This window comes from Somniosus microcephalus, chromosome 6 (assembly GCF_052327205.1).
Source record: "Somniosus microcephalus isolate GS21.2 chromosome 6, FLI_Smic_1.0, whole genome shotgun sequence".
Lineage (NCBI taxonomy): Eukaryota > Metazoa > Chordata > Chondrichthyes > Squaliformes > Somniosidae > Somniosus > Somniosus microcephalus.
Genome location: NC_140992.1, coordinates 110,750,765 through 110,774,387, shown reverse-complemented (window position 1 = coordinate 110,774,387; position 23,623 = coordinate 110,750,765). Strand labels below are relative to the sequence as shown.

The 23,623-nt window shown below is 45.7% G+C and overlaps 1 protein-coding gene across 1 annotated transcript in view; it reads left to right on the top strand.

Annotated features, from left to right (window-relative positions):
• Positions 1-16,085, top strand: part of aire (autoimmune regulator) — a 177,470-nt gene extending 161,385 nt beyond the window's left edge. The window contains exons 14-15 of the mRNA XM_085990681.1: positions 11,031-11,157; positions 13,894-16,085. Coding sequence (XP_085846807.1) covers positions 11,031-11,111 — 81 coding nt within the window. The 3' untranslated portion in view covers positions 11,112-11,157; positions 13,894-16,085. The remainder of the gene's footprint in view (positions 1-11,030; positions 11,158-13,893) is intronic.
• Positions 16,086-23,623: the final 7,538 nt, after the last annotated feature.

Genomic DNA, 23,623 nt, shown 5'->3' with positions numbered 1-23,623 from the left:
TGCCACTGGGAGGTACAGTGGGTCAGACACTGTCCTTTCACATTCTGGGACTGGGTGGTACAGTAGGTCAGGCACTGTCCTTTCACACTCTGGGACTGGGTGGTACAGTGAGTCAGACACTGTCCTTTCACATTCTGGGACTGGGTGGTACAGTTGGTCAGACACTGTCCTTTCACACTCTGGGACTGGGTGGTACAGTGGGTCAGACACTGTCCTTTCACATTCTGGGACTGGGTGGTACAGTTGGTCAGACACTGTCCTTTCACACTCTGGGACTGGGTGGTAAAGTGGGTCAGGCACTGTCCTTTCACACTCTGGGACTGGGTGGTACAGTGGGTCAGACACTGTCCTTTCACACTCTGGGACTGGGTGGTACAGTGGGTCAGACACTGTCTTTTCACACGCTGCCACTGGGTGGTACAGTGGGTCAGACACTGTTCTTTCACTCTCTGGGACTGGGTGGTACAGTGGGTCAGGCACTGTCCTTTCACACTCTGGGACTGGGTGGTACAGTGGGTCAGACACTGTCCTTTCACACTCTGGGACTGGGTGGTACAGTGGGTCAGACACTGTCTTTTCACACGCTGCCACTGGGTGGTACAGTGGGTCAGACACTGTTCTTTCACTCTCTGGGACTGGGTGGTACAGTGGGTCAGGCACTGTCCTTTCACACTCTGGGACTGGGTGGTACAGTGGGTCAGACACTGTCATTTCACACTCTGGGACTGGGTGGTACAGTTGGTCAGACACTGTCCTTTCACACTCTGGGACTGGGTGGTAGAGTGGGTCAGGCACTGTCCTTTCACACGCTGCCACTGGGTGGTACAGTGGGTCAGACACTGTCCTTTCACACTCTGGAATTGAATTTTCAAGGAGTTCACGCAGAGAGGATTAAAATGCCCCCTGTCTATGTAAAATTAGTTTGCTTTAATTGAAAAGCACGTCCTTGTGGAACCAACAGCACAAACTGCTCCTCATTTGCCAATTATTGACAGAGAGTACACAAGGGTAGACAGTGTGCGGAATTGGAAATTCTGAATGTTGTATCTGAAGGGGAGGCTGTAAGTAAGGGACAGAGACCGGGAGGTCTCGTTTGCTGCTGATGCCCTGTGTGTCTGGAATCATCAACAGGGTAACATGGGAGGAATCACTACACTGAGAGATTTATTTCTCATCTGTACGCAGTGTGCCCTTTCTCTTTCATGCAGCTTCTCTGGTTCCATCACAGAAACAGAACAGACAAGGCTGCTGCACCTCTTCAGCCTCGTCTATGCAGCAGTAACACGTTCTAGAATATTTCTCCACGTATGGTGCTCTTTTATCCTCTGGATCCTGCTTATAACAGGCACCTTGGTTTGTGCATGCTAAAAGATATAAATATATTTTCTCAAAAACATTTCACAACAGAGCCATTATCTCACACATCGACTGCAATGTAAGTATACCTGGTATGTGGCTGGCATTGACTGTTCCATCATGGCAGATGGGATATAATGTGGAGAAGTGTGAAGTTATCCACTTTGGTAGGAAAAATGGGAAAGCAGAATATTTTTTAAATGGTGAGAGACTGGGAAAGGGACCTGGGTGTCCTTGTACAAGCAATTAGGAAAGCAAATGTTATGTTAGCCTTTATTACAAAGGGATAGAAACATAGAAACATAGAAGCTAGGAGCAGGAGTAGGCCATTCGACCCCTCGAGCCTGCTCCGCCATTCAATGAGATCATGGCTGATCATCCAAACTCAGTACCCTGTCCCTGCCTTCTCCCCATATCCCTTGAGCCCGTTAGCCTTAAGAAATATATCTAACTCCTTCTTGAATATATTTAATGAATTGGCCTCAACTGCCTTCTGTGGTCGAGAATTCCACAGGTTCACCACTCTCTGGGTGAAGAAATTCCTCCTCATCTCTGTCCTAAATGGTTTACCCCTTATCCTTAGACTGTGACCCCTGGTTCTGGACTCCCCACCATTGGGAACATCCTTCCTGCATCTAGTCTGTCTAGTCCTGTTAGAATTTTATAAGTTTCAATGAGATCCCCTCTCATTCTTCTAAGCTCCAGCGAGTATAAGCCCAATCGACCCAATCTCTCCTCATACGTCATTCCCGCCATCCCAGGTATCAGTCTGGTGAATCTTCGCTGCACTCCCTCCATGGCAAGAACATCCTTCCTCAAATAGGGAGACCAAAACTGCACACAATACTCAAGGTGTGGTCTCACCAAGGCCTTGTACAACTGCAGCAAGACATCCTTGTTCCTGTACTCGAACCCTCTCGCTACAAAGGCCAACATACCATTTGCCTTCTTAACCACCTGCTGCACCTTCAGCGACTGATGCACAAGGACACCCAGGTCTCGTTGCACATCCCCTTCTCCCAATCTATTGCCGTTCAGATAATAATCTGTCTTCCTGTTTTTGCCACCAAAGTGGATAACCTCGCATTTATCCACATTGGGCAGATGCATGGCACATGCAGTATAATCACCCAACCTGTCCAAATCATACTGGAGTTTCTCGGCATCCTCCTCACAGCACACACGCCCACCCAGCTTTGTGTCATCTGCAGACTTAGAGATATTACATCTAGTTCCCTCGTCTACATCATTAATATATGTATTTTTTAATTTTTCTTTAATTCATTGATGGGATGTGGGCGTCACTGGCTGGCTAGGCCTGCATTTAGTGCCCATCCCTAATTGCCCTTGAGAAGATGGTGGTGAGCCGCCTTCTTGAACCGCTGCCGTCCATATGGTGTAGGTACACCCACAATGCTGTTAGGAAGGGAGTTCCAGGATTTTGGCCCAGCGACAGTGAAGGAACAGCGATACAGGTCCAGGTGAGGATGGTGTGTGGCTTGGAGGGGAACTTGTAGGTGGTGATGTTCCCATGCGTCTGCTGCCCTTGTCCTTCTAAGTGGTAGAGGTCGCGGATTTGGAAGGTGCTGTTGAAGGAGCTTTGGCGAGTTGCTGCAGTGCATCTTGTAGATGGTACACACCGCAGCCACAGTGCGCCGGTGGTGGAGGGAGTGAATGTTGAAGGTGGTGGATGGAGTGCCAATCAAGCGGGCTGCTTTATCCTGAATGGTGTCGAGCTTCTTGAGTGTTGTTGGAGCTGCACTCATCCAGGCAAGTGGAGAGTATTCCATCACACTCCTGACTTGTGCCTTGTAGATGGTGGAAAGGCTTTGGGGAGTCAGGAGGTGAGACACTCGCCGCAGAATTCCCAGCCTCTGGCCTGCTCTTGTAGCCACAGTATTTATATGGCTGGTCCAGTTCACTTTCTGATCAATGGTAACCCCCAGGATGTTGATAGTGGGGGATTCAGCGATGGTAATGCCATTGAATGTCAAGGGGAGATGGTTAGAATCTCGCTTGTTGGAGATGGTCATTGCCTGGCACTTGTGTGGTGTGAATGTTACTTGCCACTTGTCAGCCCAAGTCTGAATGTTGTCCAGGTCTTGCTGCATATGGACACGGACTGCGTCAGTATCTGACGAGTCTCGAATGGTGCTGAACAGTGTGCAATCATCAGCGAACATCCCCACTTCTGACCTTATGATGGAGGGAAGGTCATTGTGAATAGCTGGGGTCCAAGGACCGATCCCTGCGGTACCCCACTAGTCACTGCCTGCCACTCGGAAAAAGACCCGTTTATTCCAACTCTTTGCTTCCTGTCTGCCAACCAGTTCTCTATCCAAGTCAGTACCTTGCCCCCATAATAAAGAAGTCTTACTACAATTATATGGGGCCTTGGTGAGACCACACCTGGAGTACTGTGTACAGCATTGGTCTCCCTACCTAAGGAAGGATATATTTGCCTCAGAGGGAGTGCAACAAAGGTTCACTAGATTGATTCCTGGGATGGGGGGGATTGTCCTATGAGGAGAGATTAAGTAGGTTAGGCCTATATTCCCTAGAGTTTAGAAGAATGAAAGGTAATCGCATTGAAACATAGAAAATTCTTAAGGGGCTTGACAGGGTCGATGCTGGGAGGTTGTTTCCCCTGTCTGGGGAGTCTAGAATGAGGGGTCACAGTCTCAGAATAATGGGTCGGTCATTTAGGACTGAGATGAGGAGAAATTTCTTCACTCAAAGGGTTGTGAATCTTTGGAATTCTCTACCCCAGAGAGCTATGGATGCTCAGTTGTTGAGTATATTCAAGACAGAGATCGATAGATTTTTAGATACTAAGGGAATCGGAATCAAGGGATATAGGGATAGTGTGGGAAGTTGGATTTGAGGTGGAAGATCAGCCATGAACTTTTTGAATCGTGGAGCAGGTTCGAATGGCTGAATGGCCTACTCTTGCTCCCATTTCTTATGTACTTATGTAATTGTGGGACATCTCGATCGTACCCAGTGTGGTACATGTGGATTGTATCCTGTGAGTGTCACATGCTGATTGCACCTGGCATGGTATATATTGATTGTAACTTGTTGTCTCGTAAAAGTTTATTGTTCGGGTAAGGTATACATTGATTGTAATTGGTGTGTACATGTCGGTTGTACCAGAGGTGGTAATATGTCGATTGTATTTAGTGTGCTCTGTGTTGATTGTACCTGCTATGTGTGACGCGTTGATTGTGCCAAATGTTCAGTACACTTTGATTGTAGCCAATGTGGTACATGTTGATGGTATCTGGTGTGGAGCACATTGATCATGCCTGGTGTCGTACATGTCAACTGGGCATTCAATCAATCGTGTCTGCTCCAGCTCTATTTTAGCATCGTCCAAAACCAATCCCACTGTCACGGCCTCTCCCCACGGCCCTGTTTCTTCTTCCATTTCAACGCCGGGAATTTTCCCTGGATTTCTCTCCATCGCCCACCATGCATTTGACAGAAGATTGGTGTAAACCCCAGGTGCCCCGCATAAGAGGGGTTTCCGCTGAACTTCCGTCGAAGCTATGGCCACTGATCGGGAGAACACCCAGGTAAATTCATGGCCTAAATTATTATCTATTTTCCCCTTAAAAGATATAATGGTCTCTGCCTCAAAAACTCCCTGTGGCAAATCATTCCATGCCCCAGTGAGTAAAGAAGTTTTTCCTAACCTCTCTCTGCACTCTCCTAGTGACAATTCTAACTTAATCACCCTTTGTCCCTGACTCCCCAACCACAGGAAATAGTCCTCCCATATTTACTCTATTAAAAGCCTTCATAATCTTAAGAACTTGTATTTAATCTCCTTTTAGCCTTCTCTGCTCCAGTGGAACTAATCCCACTATCTAAAGTATCTCCTCATAACTACAATTTCCCATCTCTAGTATCATCCAGGTGAATCTACCCTGTATGTTCTCTATGCCTTTAATGTCCTTTCTCTAAAGGGTTGCCTAAAGCTGCATTCAGTACTCAAACTGTTGTCTAAACAATGCTTTGAAGAAATTTATGATTACTTTTTACTCTACTTTTTTATGGCTTTATCCACGTGTACTCACACTTTTCAGAGAATCCCTAGGACTCTCTTTCCATTGAGTGTATGATCCCATTCCTTGTTTTCTCACCAAAATGTATCTCCTCACTGTTGTGTATGTACATTTAAGGGAATAACTGGTCTTAGGCTGCAGTACCGGCAGTGACCACCCCTGTATAAAAGGCCCTAGCAGGCTTCTGTAGTTTCAGTTTCAAGCTGCCTCTTGTTCAGTAAAGTACCTGTTAAACTGTTCTCCCGAAGTCCGTGTATTATTGAGGCGCGGACTTTACAGTGGCGACGAGTAAGTTCGAACTCACCTGCAGTGTGGCATCATCTCACGGGGATCTCGCCTGAAAGGAAGGTCCTGGAAGGTCGTAGTCTGAGCAACGGGCGTCGACCGAGGGCAACCGCCCAAAGAATCCATCGGTGTTTGGAGAATTGCGGGAGAGACTGTGGTTCCAGCAAATCGTGCTGGTAGCAGGTAGCGCGCTGACCCTTCCGGACTGCGGTGGGCTCAAGCTCGATCGAGCGGCTCTACAAATCGGGCCGCGCAGCGTTGCCGGGAAAAGAAAACAAGAGAGGGTGGAGCGCACAGGGCGCGGTCGGTGCTCGAGAACAGGACAGCGGAGAGAAACTAAACGGGGGGGAAGGAAAGCGAGACGCGCCGAAGCTGCGAGTCGCCGCCATTACCCCGTAGAACGCTAGGAGCAGCGTGGCAGTAAGGGGAAGAAGCAAAAGCGCGGGAGGTGCCATTTTATTCCATTGGGGAAGAAGCAAAAGCGCGGGAGGCGCCATTTTAAATCGCCCAAGATGCCGAAAAGTGGCAGTATCACTGCTTTCGACAACGAGGTAGAAGACTGGACCACGTATGTGGAAAGAATTGAAGTGTACTGCAAGGCAAATGAGGTGGCTGATGGAAAGAGGGCGTCGGTATTATTAAATCTGATGGGTGCGAGTACGTACGGCCTATTGCGGAATTTAATTACCCCAGCTAAACCAATGGAGAAAAGTTTTGAGGAGATTGTTCATATCTTACAGGAACACCTAAGCCCTACACCACTGCTGATAGCAGAAAGATTCAAGTTCCATAAAAGAAACCAGCACAAAGATGAGAGCAATGCTGACTATCTTACGGAACTACGCAAGTTATCGAAGCACTGCCAGTTCGGAGCAGGACTGGCAGACACCTTACGGGATAAGTTTGTCTGCGGGCTCCAGAGTGAAGGAACCCAGAAACGACTACTTTCAAAAAAGGACCTGACGCTAGAACAGGCTTTCAAGCGTGGCAGTATCCTACGAAGCAGCAGCACGGGAAGCTGCGGAAATACAACAGAAACCACAAGAATACAGCGCTAACGAAATGGCGTATGGAGCCGAAAAGTGCTATCGCTGCGGCAGAACAACCCATGAGCAGAAGGACTGCTGGTTTAAAGACAAAATATGCAGGCAATGTGGGAAAATGGGACATATAGCAAGAGTCTGCAGGTCGGGAAAGAAGACCAACACGACAAGAACTACTAAGGAACAGTACAGGAAAGTAAAGAAACTGACAGATAGTAGTTCAGAAGATCAGGAGAGTGATAAGGACTCCGGGAGCAGGCGACTAAGTTGTTTAAAGTTACACAACGTGATCGCAAAAGAAGATCACCGAACCATTTGGGTCACCCTCATGATAGCAGGGTCCCCAGTGAAGATGGAATTGGACACAGGATCAGCCCTAACTGTCATGAATCGACGAGACTATGAGCGGCTATTCTCACACATACCCTTAAAGGACACGTCCATTGTATTGAAGACATACACGGGGCAAAAGGTCTACCCCAGAGGAAAAATAAGGGTGCCAGTTGAATATAACGGAAAGGAAACACAGAAACTATACATGTATATACTACGAGATGGAGGACCACCATTATTGGGACATGAATGGATCCGAAGACTACAATTGGATTGGCATTCCATTCTGGCACTAACTGTGACTGACAAAAAAGATGATGACGTCGCACCTGGACGTCTGTCACAAATTCTATCTGACACGGAAGAGGTGTTCCAACAAGGACTTGGGACTCTAAAAGGAATAAAGGCAACCATAAAGATTGAGGATAACGCAACCCCAAAATTTTTCAAGGCCAGACCGGTGCCATATGCGATACGCCCAGCTGTGGAAGCTGAACTGGAGAGTCTGGAGCGTTCGGGGGTGCTGTCTAAGGTGGACTGGAGCGAGTGGGCCACACCCATCGTTCCTGTAATGAAGAAAGCATTGAGCAGCACACCTGGGGAGCCAAGGAAGGTTCGCATCTGTGGGGACTTCAAGGTGACTGTGAACCCAATCCTACACACAGTACAGTTCCGCGGATAGAAGATATTTTCGCCTCACTATCTGGAGGGAAACGTTTTACAAAGATTGACCTGGCTCAAGCGTATCTACAAATGGAGGTGGAAGAAGCATCTAGGAAATACCTCACGATAAACACTCACAAAGGCCTTTACCAGTACAATCGACGGGTAGCATCGGCCCCGGCTATGTGGCAGAGGGCAATGGAACAAGTCCTGCAAGGGATCCCGAGGACCCAGTGTTATTTGGACGACATCCTGGTTACGGGCGAAAATGACAATGAACACCTTGCCAACCTGGAACAGGTGCTCACGAGATTGCAGGAATATGGGCTACGAGCCAACCGTCCCAAATGCGAGTTCTTCAGGAGACAAATCTCGTATTGTGGCCACATGATTGATGAGGAAGGGTTGCATAAGTCACCGGACAAGATTGAGGCTGTAGTCAAGTCTCCAGCACCAGAAAATGTGTCGCAACTGAGGTCGTTCCTCGGGTTGGTGAACTACTACCATAAGTTCTTGCCGAATTTATCTACAATTCTGCACCCACTGAACGCCCTCCTTCAAACTGGTGTAACATGGAAATGGAGTGATGAGTGTAAGCGTGCCTTTCAGGAATGTAAATGCCAAATCACTTCAAAAGAAGTATTGGCCCACTACAACCCAACACTACCGATTCGGTTGGCATGTGATGCGTCACCTTACGGCATTGGAGCAGTGCTGTCACACAAATTCCGTGACGGTTCAGAGAGGCCAATAGCCTTTGCATCGCGCTCGCTAACCTCAGCCGAGCGTAACTACGCCCAGATTGACAGGGAGGCCCTCAGCCTGGTGTAGGGGGTGAAGAAGTTCAATCACTATCTGCACGGGCAGAAATTCACCCTACTGACTGATCATCAACCCCTGGTCTCAATTTTTAACCCAAAGAAGGGCGTTCCGGTGATGACGGCGCAACAGCTGCAAAGATGGTCACTTTTTCTAGGGGCACATCAGTATGACATAGAGTACAAAGGTACAAAACAACATGGAAACGCTGATGGGCTGTCGCGCCTACCGTTGCCTACGGCGGAAGAAGCACCTGCAGTGGACCCTGTGGAGATATTCCATGCGACCATAGTCGAATGTTTGCCTGTTACAAACGCAAGTATTGAGAAGGAAACCCGAAATGACCCGACACTCTCTCGGGTCTATGATTTGACAGTGAAGGGTTGGCCAGCACATGGCGACTCACTGTTGCCAGCATTCTCGCCAAGGAGGGAACAGCTGTCAGTGTGCCGGGGAACCTTGATGTGTGGATCCCGAGTGGTAATTCCACCCAAGTTGAGAGATAGAGTACTCAATGAGCTTCACGAGGGTCATCTGGGAGGGGTAAAAATGAAGAGCCTAGCCAGGGCGTTTGTGTGGTGGCCGGGAATCGATAAAGAAATTGAGGATATGACCAAGAGATGCACAGAATGCCAGAAGGTCCAAAACGCTCCACCACAGGCCCCGCTACATCCATGGGAGTGGCCCTCATCTCCATGGCAACGGGTACACATTGATTTCGCTGGTCCATTTATGGACTCAATGTTTCTAATCGCTGTGGACGCCCATTCGAAATGGCCAGAGGTCATTAAAATATCCTCCACCACCACGGAGAAAACTATTGCAGTCCTAAGGACCATCTTCGCCAGGAATGGGTTGCCAGAACAGATCTGTTCCGACAATGGCCCACAGTTTGTGTCTGAGGATTTCCAGAGGTTCCTGAAGAATAATGGGGTGAAACATTACACATCTGCCCCATATCATCCAGCCACAAATGGATTGGCTGAGAGGTTTGTTCAGACCTTTAAAAAGGCCATAAAGGCAATGTATAATGACGACATACCACTGCAACACAAGGCGGATAACTTCCTGTTTGCTTACCGGAATGCGACACATGCAGTAACCAACCAAACTCCAGCCGTACTGTTTTTCAACCAGAGACTAAGATGTCGCTTGGATTTGCTCAAACCAAACATAAGACGAGATGTTGAGGATAAGCAGTTCCAGCACATAAATGAGAAGCCAACCAGGAGCTTCAAGATAGGGCAACCAGTCTTGGCCCGCGACTACCGAACAGAAAAATGGCAGCCAGGCACGATATGCACACAGCAGGGACCACTAATGTACACAGTGGACGTTGGAGAGAGCATCGTGAGACGCCATGCTGACCAGATTCTAGAGTCACAGGAACAAGCCAAACCTGTACCACAAGCATGTGCACCTGGTAATGAGCCCGAAGTACAGATTGCGTCTACCTCAGAAGCAGGGGTATTGGAAGCTGACGAACCAACCAATGACAATGAGCCAGAATTAACTCCACCGCCAGAACAGGATACTCGAGAAAGGTGCTATCCAGTCCGGATCAGGAAGCCTCCTCAAAGACTGAACTTATAAATGACTATTTCAGTTGATGTATATATTACTGAGAAAATTGTAATTGTAATTAGTTATTATTTAGTTGTTAAATGAATGTTATGTACTGTTTATCTAAAAGGGGAGGAATTGTTGTGTATGTACCTTTAAGGGAATAACTGGTCTTAGGCTGCAGTACCGGCAGTGACCACCCCTGTATAAAAGGCCCTAGCAGGCTTCTGTAGTTTCAGTTTCAAGCTGCCTCTTGTTCAGTAATGTACCTGTTAAACTGTTCTCCCGAAGTCCGTGTATTATTGAGGCGCGGACTTTACACTCACATTTTTGCACATTAAGTTGCCCCCACCACCTATCTGTCCATTCTTCTAATCTCGCTCTGTCCTCCTGAAATGTTACATTCCTCCTCACTGTTTGTTAATTCCCTACCCCCGACATCAATAACTTTCAATATCATGTTGTCTATGCCCAAGTCCAAATCATGTTTAGTGTCTATTCTTCGTTCTGACTGCTGTTTTTAGCTGTCTGTTCCTCATTCCTAGTTAGTTCTTTGTGTCTGTTCCCCATTCCTAAAGTTAGTTGTTCGCTGTCTGTTCCTCATTTCCAAACCACTGCGTTTCTTTCTTTTTGCGCTCTCTAATCTCATTCCATGTTTCTTCATATTAAACCTGTGTCGAGTTTTGTGTAATCTAAGTCAGACAGCTGCCCGTGCCTATTAACATTTTCCAGACCAGGGTTGTGCCCTCCATCCACCCTCTTTCCCGGGCCCTGACCTTTTCCTTTCCCTGACCCTGGGCTGCCCTTTTCCCTGATGCTGACCTGCAAATGATCATACAGTCAGGTGTGGCAAAAGTGCAAACTGATACTTGTAACTTTGTTCTTTGATTTGTCGTAGGGCTCGATCGATGGCATCTTGCAGTGGGCTCTGCAAAATATCCCCCGGCCCTTGTCTGAGACCCCTGGCCTTATTCATTAACGGAGGCCATCTTCTGTGGAGAAGCTGACCTAGCCTGAGTAGAAAGGTGCGGAGTGCAAAATCTTGCAGGTTTAGGAATAATAGTTGGTGAAACAGCAGCTGGTGCCTGATCTGATATGGTGCGTAACAGACTGGTAGATATAGGTTCATGTCAGTCAGTGTTTTGCCCTTCCAAACCCATGGGCATGGAAGACAACTGGGGTGGCCATTGCTGAAGGAGCTTAAGATGGTTGGGCCAAGATGCAGGCAAATCAGCCATTTTCCCTGGCTTTCCCCCTATCTGCCGTCATTTATCTTGGGCGAGCAGTCATGGGTCGAGCAGCCGAGTTCCTTGGTTGGGAGATGGGAATGAAAATTTCTGGCGGTGCTCAGAGGGCCAAGAATCTGGTGGTTGGTCTCCCAGCTCCATTTTCCTCCTCCTTCCCCCTCCCTACTACTCACTTTTGGGCAGTATAGCAGAGGAAAATCCAGCCCAAATGCTCAGCCTATACTGTGGCACTGGGCTTCACCATAACTGGGGCAGTGCTGCTCAGTCTAACTGCTCAGATTCACTGGTTGATCCTGTACTGTGGCACTGGGCATGCGATGCCTCTGGCGATTGTGATCGGTGACGCTTTACTTTATCCAGTGTTTGAGGGAGCAGAGAGGATGAATGCTGGTATCAAATTAGGGGAATGAAAATCTGTGAGCAAGAATGCAGGAGATTGCTGGAGGGCACCGAAAGGTTAGTGGAGTGGTCAAATGGGCAGCAAATGCAAAGTAGCAAATTTTGGGGAAACGAATAGTGAAATGAAGTAGGAAGAAAGACTCAGAAACTTGGAATGTTTTTCACTGGGACAAAGAAGGCTTAAGAATTGATCATATAATTTTCAAAATTTTGAAAGATTTTGAGAGGATAAACGGTGAAAGGTTATTTGCACTGGTTGGTGAACTGTGGGGCACAGACTGCGGATTATCATTTCAAGAAGGAAAGGGGAAGTTAGAATTTATTTCACAGAGCGTTATGAGAACATGGAATGCTTTACCGCACGTGACTATTGAAGCAGAGACTACAGCATCATTTAAAAGGAAATTTAATAAGTATTTGAAAAGGAAAAATATTAAAGGATACAGGAAAAGGGCAAGGAAATGGGTGGGCAAGAACAACAGTATTACAAAACATTGATATCTATGGTATTTGGTTAAAAATATTGATCATAAATTCCTTGCAGCCTTCCCAGATACAAACATTTTTCCATTTCAGGCCCTCGTGTCAACAACAAGGGGCAGGTCAGGTATAGCACGGGTTAGATACAGAGTAAAGCACCCTCTACAATGTCCCATCAAACACTCCCAGGTCAGGTACAGCATGGGTTAGATACAGTGTAAAGCTCCCTCTACAATGTCCCATCAAACACTCCCAGGTCAGGTACAGCATGGGTTAGATACAGAGTAAAGCTCCCTCTACACTGTCCCATCAAACACTCCCAGGTCAGGTACAGCATGGGTTAGATATAGAGTAAAGCTCCCTCTACCCTGTCCCAACAAACGGAACAAGGTCAGGTACTGCACAGGTTAGATACAGAATAAAGCTCCCTCTACACTGTCCCATCAATGCGACCAGGTCAGATACAGCATGAATTGGATAAAGTTAAGCCCTCTCTACTGTCCCATCTACTCCCAGAGCAGATACAGCATGGATTAGGTACAGAATAAAGCTCGCTCTACAGTGTCCCTTCAAACAGGACTGCACTAGATTTCTACATTTCCCATAATGAGCTTTCCAATTTAAGGTTGACATTAGTACTGAAGACATTTGCAGAATGACCTTTAACACATTTGTGTGACATTACTCTGTCCACTACTTTGATGGCCTACCAGGATCTGAATTGGCCAAACTCATTTCACATAGAAACCTTACAGCCAGTGACAGATAATTTCATCCAATGAGTGTGGAGTAGAGGTAAAAGGACAGTGTCTGACCCTCTGTACCACGCAGTCCAGATTGTGAAAGGGCAGTGTCTGACCCACTGTACCCCCTAGTACCAGAGTGTGAAAGGACAGTGCCTGACCCAGTGTACCACCCAGTCCCAGAGTGTGAAAGGATAGTGTCTGACCCACTGTACCACCCAGTCCCAGGGTGTGAAAGGACAGTGTCTGACCCACTGTACCACCCAGTCCCAGAGTAAGAAAGGACAGTGTCTGACCCACTGTACCACCCAGTCCCAGAGTGTGAAAGGACAGTGTCTGACCCACTGTACCACCCAGTCCCTGAGTGTGAAAGGACAGCATCTAACCCAGTGTACCACCCAGTCCCAGAGTGTGAAAGGACAGTGTCTGACCCACTGTACCACCCAGTCCCAGGGTGTGAAAGGACAGTGTCTGACCCACTGTACCACCCAGTCCTAGAGTGTGAAAGGACAGTGTCTGACCCACTGTACCACCCAGTCCCAGGGTGTGAAAGGACAGTGTCTGACCCACTATACCAACCAGTCCTAGAGTGTGAAAGGACAGTGTCTGACCCACTGTACCACCCAGTCCCAGGGTGTGAAAGGAGTGTCTGACCCACTATACCAACCAGTCCTAGAGTGTGAAAGGACAGTGTCTGACCCACTGTACCACCCAGTCCCAGAGTGTGAAAGGACAGTGTCTGACCCACTATACCACCCAGTCCCAGAGTGTGAAAGGACAGTATCTGGCCTACTAATGGTCTCCCTAATTCCCTTTGATCAGTCCTACCTGTTGTTGTGATCATAAGTTGAGAATGTCATATCCTAACTTTTATCATTTTTTTCTGATGTAGTTGCACCTGTACTGAAGACGAACAAGCCAAACATTATTCTGCCAGTGGGGAGAATGCCCGCAGCTCTTGATCAAAGACAAGCCCAATGATTGCCTTGTATTCTGAACTATTTTCTGTCCTGTACACAGCCATTCAAAGGGAAGCTGCACTGGACTGAATTTTGCACAGCACCAAACAGCTGACACTGTGTCTGACATTCAGCTATAAGCCACATGGTCAGGAGACGTTGCTTAGAGTCACATCATGAATTTTTGCTCCAGTCACATTATTATTTGCTCTCCTCTCTTCAACGTCCAACTATGTTATTACAGGAGAAGTTCTGCACAAAGTGGCTGCTCTTACCTTATTGATATGGTTGACTTTAGCATAGAAAAACATCCCAAAGAGCTTCACAGAGGATTCAAGGGACAGACGCTGAGGGCTGCATTTTCTTGATCCCGCCCCACAAGCTCAGGTTGGGGCCTCCACCCGCTGCATCGACCCTGCCATTACCCTGGCCCAGGTGGGGGAGGTGACTAAAACCTTGGTGGAAGTGATGGTTTCAAGGAGGTTTTTAAAGCAGGAGGGTGAAGAGGAGAGGCAAATGCAGAGAGTAGGGCCAAGGAGTCTGAGAGCTCTACCACCTATGGTGGATGCACAGGAGTCCAAAATAGAGGATGTGGGACGAGGCATAGGGCTAAAGAAGGCCGCAGAGGTAGGGTGATGTCATAGGCTGTGTAGGGATTCGTAGATTTTAAATTTAATTTGTTGGGAACTGGAGCCCATGTAAGTTAGTGATGAGGACTTGGGGTGGGAGTCAGATGCGATGGGGGCGGTGGGAGGAGAATGGGCAAGTTGGACTTGGTGCAGGTTGACAGCTGAACGGCAATTTTTTGGACAAGTTGGAGCTCATGGGGATGGAGGTGGTGAAAGCTCAGATAAGGGTTTTTGTGACCTTGGAGGTGAGGTAAGGGCAGAGGTGGGTGATGTTGCAAGGGAGGAAGAAAGTGGTCTTGGTGATGGAAAGAATATGGGGTTTGAAGCTCATTGACGTTGTACATTGTCTGGTTCAGCCTGAACAAACAGCTAGTAAGAGAATTGGAGACAGTGGCAATGGAGCAGTGTTCATGGCAGGGACTGAGAAGAATGGCTTTGCATTCCTGAGGTTCAATGCAGGTGCTTTTGATTTGTTCATGACTTAATGTTAGATGGACAATCTGACAGCACAGAGGTGACCAGGGAGAATGGATACTGGTAAAACTGGGTGTCATCAGCAATATATATGGATGGAAGGTTGGAGCATGTCGTGGAGTTTGGAAGGGCCGAGCTTGCGAAGCGATTTGAAAATGACAGAGTTTGAAATTGATGAGCAGTGGCCTTTTGTGCTTCCCTCTCCTCCCTTTACTCAGCATTGGTGGCAGAGGCTACAGCAACCTGGGTCCTACACCATGTAATTCCTTTCCTAAAGCTCTCTGCCTCTCCATCTCTCTTCCCTCCTTAAAACCAGTCTCTTTGACTAATCCTTCTTAATCTCTCCCTTCCTGGCTCAGTATCCATTGTCCTTATGCTCATCTGTGAAGTCTTGGGACATTTTATGTTGAAGGCACTATATCAATGCCAGTTGTTGTAGTTGTTTCAGATGCAATCAGACCCAAGTGATCTGAAACTCTGGGGGGAGTACAGAGAGAGAGCAGAACCGAGCACCCTGCACAGACCTGAGTCACCGAACATCACTAGGAACGTTTTGAGAGAATAGTTAATGCGTGCATGCCAATTCTCTGTTGCACACGATGAAGAGGTGATTGTAATGCTCTGAAAGGTGGTTTTGACTGACTGTTAGGGAAAGGGTCCCAATAATTAAGCAGGAATTATTCTGATTTGTAAGATTTTTACCTTGTGATTCGCTTTGCCTTTCATATATATATTTTGATTATGTGTTTGCAGTTACCAGCAATGAATAAATCTAGGTTTGCTAGGAGCAGCTGAGAGCTAGAGGTCCTATTTAAAGTAGACGGAATGTACCTATTCTGCAATTACAGGTGTTATCACATTGTAAAAAAGGGAAAAAAAGGAATAACAGATTAATTGAATCTAATTTCATTCCAGACTGTTTAATAAATAATTTTGAGTGCAGTATATGATGTTATGTTTCTGGGTCATTTCTACCATACTTACTGTAGATTATTTTGGCTCTTGTTCCGGAGCTGAAGACACTTGAGGCATACTTTGCAGCCTCTGCCTGACTTGGAGATGTGGCTGTCCAGGTCACGTAACTGTTTGGATAGTACCGAAATAGGCAGCATCTGAAATAAGTAAAGGAGGCGGGGTAGAATATTGTGTTCACCCTACTATAGTGTCAGAAGTGGCTCAATTGGTCACATTCTCGCCTCTGAGTCAGAAGGTTGTGGGATCAAGACGCTTTCCAGAGACTTGAGCACATAATCCAGGCTGACACTCCAGTGCCATGTCACTCCGATTCTGTACTGTTAGGGGTGCTGTCTTTTGGCTGAGACGTTAAACCAAGGCCCCATCTGCCATCTCAGGTTGATGTAAAGGTCCCACAGCACTATTTCGAAGAAGAGCAGAGGAGTTATCTCTGGTGTTCTGGACAATATTTATCCCTCAACCAACATCACCAAAAAACAGATTACCAGGTCATTATCACATTGCTGTTTGTGGGACCTTGCCGTGCACAAATTGGCTGCTGCATTTCCTACATTATTACAATGACTACGCTTCAAAAGTACTTCATTGGCTGTAAAGCGCTTTGGGATGTTCTGAGGCCATGAAAAGTGCCATAAAAATACAAGTCTTTCTTTTTTTTTTAACCCAGGGGTGACATGGGCAGTTTTTTCATCTGGTTAGGAGGGGTGAAAATTCCTTTCGTATAAAATGGTGTGTTTCACTGAGACAAGTACACCAAAGTATCTAAACCCAGGCCCTGAACATACAAATTTCACCTCCCCCAGCAGGACTAATACTTCTATCTCCAGATGAATCACTCCCTCCAGAACCCTGCAATATTTTCAGACATCAACATCAGAAAACCCCAGAACTCTTCTTTCATTCCCCAACAGTCTCCTGTGGACACCTCTCCGCCCTGTGCACCAAGCTCACCTCCATGACCAAGGACGGGACTGAAAACATGAGGGTAGCCTGGAATGAGACTAAAACCATTTGTCAAGAGAGGAGTAGTGGCAAGAGGTATAGAGACAGATCCTCAACACCACCACTGCTGCAAAATACATGAAGATCGACTGAAGATCATAAAGCTAACATACTATACACCTACGCAAGAACCACAAATTTCTTCCTTCCATACCAAACAACTGCTGAAGGGCCCCTGCAATGAGCAGGCTATCATAATTCTTGCTACTGTCAGAATGTGTGGTCCTTTCTCTTTATTGGGAAGTACAGTCCTCCCCATAAGTGGATGAGGCACATATGGAACATGTTTGAATTAGAAAGTGATGTTAGGCCTCTGCCAGGAACAGAAGAAACAACAGCAGTCTGCAGCCCATTCAAGGAGACTCACTCGGCACAAACTGTACCCCCAGTCATTGTCATAACTGAAACAAAGGCGGTATATAACCAAACAATCCCTTGCTCTACAGTATCAGTGTTGTTCAGGACATCCTGAGTCACTGTCTACTTGATAGTTCCAACGCTGTATATCTATTAGACAATTCCAGTAACTCGGGGTTTCCCTGCACTTGTGAGTCCAGTCTCCCTCTGCTGCCCCTGTGCAGGGGATGGTCACAAATACTGCGGATACTGGAAATCTGAAATAAAAACAGAAAATGCTGGAAATACTCAGCAGGTCAGGCAGCATCTGTGGAGAGAGAAACAGAGTTAATGTTTCAGGTTGATGACCATTCGTCAGAACTGCTGCCTGACCTGCTGAGTATTTCCAGCATTTTCTGTTTTTATTTCTCTCTTTCTATGCTGTCCCAGTGTCCTGAACTGTCTAGCGCTGCCTCTTGTGTGACCACATTCTGGAGATGTAAAATCCAGAAACCCACCACTTCTCTGATGCTGCAGAATGTGGCCAATTGCTCCTCAAATACAGAGATCTTCTGACACTTCATGCAAATGAGCTGCTCTTGCATACCATGACGATCCATTGTGGCTCATATCCCACAATTCACACCCATCATGAGGGATCTCTGTTCTGTCGTCCCTGTGTCTAACTGTGTAACTAAAAATCATAAATAGCATGAACCTAAATTCTTACTAGCGCCAAATCTTCGCAAAAATCAAATTCTGCTTTCTGTCTTTGTATAAGTAATGGCCCGGAATTTGCAGTCGGGATGATGGCGAACTGGCAGTGTTCACCGTTATACTGCCTTTGAAACTGACCGCAACTTCGGGATTTGGTGCATGCGGAAATCCTGAAGTTGCGGCCTGTGATTGACAGCTCCGAAACTGGCTGCACTGTGCCCCCATCCCCCACAGAGCCGGCAATCAGTGAAATCTCGTAAATCATTGAAACTGACGAAGACTTTGGCGCTGTTAAATTCCCCACTAAAAGTTAGACCCAAAGGGATCAGGTGTAACTGGGGTTTTAACAGTGTAACATGACTGCTTAACAAATGTTAAGGGCCTGGAAAACTCATTTTAATTTTGTGCAATGTGAAATTTGTCCATTTTAATAAAAATTAAAGTCTTTAAGAAACTTTTCAAAAAAAAGCTTTACATTTTTTTAAAGTTTGTCCATCTTTATTTCAGGTTTGCCTTTTCCCCATGTGAGGGCCCCAATCTTTCTTTTGCTCTCTCTAACTATTTTTTAAAAAGTTAGAATTTTAAGAGCTTACTCACTTCCTTGTTCACAGTCTGTGAGAATTCTGCCTTTTGATTTGCTGCTTAGCTTGTTGACGTCAAAGCAGTTCGAACAAGGGAATTCCCACTGCAGTCCATTGACTTGAAGTGAAGGTCAGAAAACCCGAAGTTCTCGACACAGGGATTGCGAGATCCTTGTGCGGAGCATACTTCGGGGCCAGCAGCGAATGCCTTCACTTCGCTTCTGACTGCAAATTCCGGGCCATTAATTATGGCTAAGAATTCCTGTCCAATTACACCTCTAAGGCTGAACATCCTAGGGCTACACTCCACACTCTCCTGGCCTTTCACATTGTGCTGGCTTCTTGCAACTCGATATTCTGTAACACTGTATTTGTATACTGCTACCGATGACAAGCCAGCCAGCATTTACATGCATGTACATTAATATTTATATTTAAAAATTAATAATATTTTAAAAATATTATTTAAAAAATAATCTTTTTTTAAAATTGGCAGTTACAATGAGTGACTGCAGGTGAAAGTACAGTGAAAGATGATACAAAGATGGGAGGGAAAGCAGTGAGTGAGGAGGACATAAAAAACCTGCAAAAGGACATAGACAGGTTAGGTGAGTGGGCAGAGATTTGGCAGATGGAATATAATATTGGAAAGTGTGAGGTTATGCACTTTGGCAGAAAAAATCAAAGAACAATTTATTATCTAAATGGAGAGAAACTGCAAAGTGCTACATTACAAAGGGATCTCGGGGTCCTGGTGCATGAAACACAAAAAGTTAGTATGCAGGTGCAGCAGGTGATCAGGAAGGCCAATGGAATCTTGGCTTTTATTGCAAGGGGGATGGAGTATAAAAACAGGGAAGTCTTGCTGCAGTTATACAGGGTATTGGTGAGGCCACACCTGGAATACTGCGTGCAGTTTTGGTTTCCATATTTAAGAAAAGATATACTTGCTCTCGAGGCAGTTCAGAGAAGGTTCACTCGGTTGATTCCAGAGATGAGGGGGTTGACGTATGAGGAAAGGTTGAGTAGGTTGGGCCTCTACTCATTGGAGTTCAGAAGAATGAGAGGCGATCTTATCGAAACATATAAGATTGTGAGGGGGCTTGATCGGGTGGATGCGGTGAGGATGTTTCCACTGAGGGGTGAGACTAGAACTAGGGGGCATAATCTTAGAATAAGGGGCTGCCCTTTCAAAACTGAGATGAGGAGAAACTTCTTCACTCAGAGGGTAGTAAATCTATGGATTTTGCTACCTCAGAGAGCTGTGGAAGCTGCAACATTAAATAAATTTAAAACAGAGATAGACAGTTTCCTAGCAGACAAGGGAATTAGGGGTTACGGGGAGAGGGCAGGGAAGTGGACGTGAGTCTAGATTCGGATCAGCCATGATCTTATTGAATGGCGGAGCAGGCCCGAGGGGCCATATGACCTACTCCTGCTCCTACTTCTTATGTTCTTATAAATGAGAGGTAAGTGAGCTGTGATGATGGTAGTTACACTGATGATTGTATTGATCACATTTATGATTGCAATAATTTCACTAATTGTGATAATTTCATTAAAGATTGCAGTGACTATTTCATTAATAACTGTGGTGATGATTTTACTAATGATTGTGGTGATTTTACTGATGATTATGGTGATGATTTTACCAAGTATTGTGGTGATGATTTTACCGATGATTGTGGTGATGATTTTACTAATGATTGTAGTGATGATTTTACTAATGATTGTGGTGATGATTTTACTAATGATTGTGGTGATTTTACTGATGATTATGGTGATGATTTTACCAAGGATTGTGGTGATGATTTTACCGATGATTGTGGTGATGATTTTACTAATGATTGTGGTGATGATTTTACTAATGATTGTGGTGATGATTTTACTAATGATTGTGGTGATGATTTTACAGATGATTGCGGTGATGATTTTACCGATGATTGTGGTGTTGATTTTACTAAGGATTGTGGTGATGATTTTACCAATAATTGTCATGATTTTACTAATGATTGTGGTGATGATTTTACCGATGATTGTGGTGATGATTTTACTAATGATTGTGGTGATAATTTTACTAATGATTGTGGTGATTTTACCAATGATTGTGGTGATGATTTTACTAATGATTGTGGTGATGATTTCACTGATGATTGTGGTGATACTTTTACTTATGATTGTGGTGTTAATTTTACTAATGGTTGTGATGATGATTTCACTTATGTTTGTGGTGATGATTTCACTGATGATTGTGGTGATCATTTCACTAATGATTGTGGTGATGATTTCACTGATGTTTGCAGTGATGATTTTACTGATGATTGTGGTGATTTTATCAATGATTGTGGTGATGATTTTACTAATGATTGTGGTGATTACTTTACTGATGATTGTGGTAATGACTTTACTGATGATTTTACTAATGATTGTGGTGATGATTTCACTTATGATTGTGGTGATGATTTCACTGATGTTTGCGGTGATGATTTTAGTCATAGTGTCATAACTGCACAGAAGGAGACCATTCGGCCAATCGAGTCTGTGCCGGCTCTCTGTAGAGCAATCCAGTCAGTCCCATTCCCCCGCTCTATCCCCGTAGTCCTGCAACTTTATTTCCATCAACTGCCTATCCAGTCTCCCCTTGAAAACATTGAGTATCTCCGCTTCCACCACTTCCGTCGGCGGCGAGTTCCAGGTCCTCACCACTCGCTTAACTTTTTTCCTCACATCCCCCCTGTATCTCTTGCCCAAAACCTTAAATCTGTGTCCCCTAGTCCTTGTACCATCAACTAGTGGGAACAGCCTTTCCAAACCCTTCATAATCTTGTACATCTCTATCAAATCACCCCTCAACCTCCTTTGATCTAATAAAAACAAATCCAGCATCTCCAACCTGTCCTTGTAGCTAAGATCCCCCATCACCGGAACCATTCTAGTAAATCTTCTCTGCACCCTTTTAAGTGCCTTCACATCCTTCCTAAAGTGTGGTGACCAGAACTGGATGCAATACCCCAGTTATGGCCTAACTAGCGCTTTGTAAAGATTCAGCATAACTTTCTACTTTTGTACTCAATACCTCTATTTATGAAGCCCAAGATCCCATATGCTTTGCTAACCACTCTTTCAATATGTCCTGTCACCTTCGGGGACCTATGCACATTAACTCCCAGGTCCCTCTGTCCCTGCACACTCTTTAAAACTGTGCCACTTGTCTGCCCATTCTGCTAGCCTTTCTATGTCCTGTTGTAGTCAATTGGTATCATCCTCACTGTTTGCCACACCCACAAGTTTGGTGTCATCAGCAAATTTAGAAATTCTACTCTGTATTCCAATATCCAGGTCATTTATATATATATCAATAAAAGCAGTGGTCCCAGCACTGACCCTTGGGGAACGCCACAGTCTACCATCCTCCAGTATGAAAAACAGCCATTTACCACAACTCGCTGTTTTCTGCCCTTAAGCCAATTCCTTATCCAAGCTGCCACTGACCCACCTATTCCATGAGCCTCAAATTTGTTAACCAGCCTTCTATGTGGTACTTTATCATAAGCCTTCCTAAAATCCATGTAGACAACATACATTGCATTCCCTTCATCAACCCTCCCTGTTACTTCATCAAAAAATTTAATTAGATTAGTCAAACACGATCTGCCTTTTACAAATCCGTGTTGGCTCTCCTTAATTAGCATAAACATAAGAAATAGGAACAGGAGTAGCCTGCTCCGCCATTTAATGAGATCATGGCTGATCTGATCATGGGCTCAGCTCCATTTCCCTGCCCGCTCCCCATAGCCCATCACTCCCTTATTGTTCAAAAATCTGTCTATCTCCACCTTAAATATATTCAATGACCCAGTCTCCACAGCTCTCTGGGACAGAGAATTCCACAGATTTACGATCCTCTGAGAGAAGAAATAACTCCTCATCTCAGTTTTAAATGGGCGACTCCTTATTCTGAAACTATGCCCCCTAGTTCTAGATTCCCCCATGAGGGGAAACATCCTCTCTGCACCTACCTTGTCGAGCCCCCTCAGTATCTTATATGTTTCAATAAGATCACCTCTCATTCTTCTAAACTCCAATGAGTATAGGCTCAACCTGCTCAACCTCTTCTTCATAAGTCAACCCCTTCATCTCAGGAATCAACCTCATGAACCTTCTCTGAACTGCCTCCAATGCAATAATAATAATAATTCAACTTTATTGTCATTGCACAAGTACATGAACAACAAAATGTGATCTTGCAAGCTCCCATGACTGGGAGAAGCAAAGTCGCTGCGTGCCGCCATTCCGACAATCTTCAGCCCAACGCCCAGGCCTGCTCACCAGCCGCTCCTCCTTCCGTGACCTTCTCACCAACCGCCCCTCCTCGGGGCTCCTTCTGTGACCTTCTGCACCTGGTCTTCCCTGATGGTCACCCCTCCAGGTATTAACCAGGCCTGGTTCTGCTTAGCTTCCAAGCCTTAGGCTAAATGACCCTGTCCCTAGTCCCAGGAACAGGGCAAGTATATCCCTCCTGAAATAAGGAGACCAAAACCTTACACAGTACTCCAAGTGTGGTCTCACCAATAGCCTGTACAGTTGTAGCAGGACTTCCCTGCTTTTATACTCCAGCCCCCCTGCAATAAAGGCCAACATTCCATTTGCCTTCCTGATTACTTGCTGTACCTGCATGCTAACTTTTTGTGCTTCATGCACAAGGACCCCCAGGTCCCTCTGTACTGCAGCATTTTGTAATCTCCATTTAAATAATAATTTGCTTTTTTATTTTTCTTACCAAAGTGGATAACCTCACACTTTCCCACATTATACTCCATCTGCCAAATGTTTGCCCACTCACTTAGCCTGTCTATATCCCTTTGCAGATTATTTGTGTCCTCTTCACAACTTGCTTTCCCACCTATCTTTGTATCAACAGCAAATTTGGCTACATTACACTCAGTCCC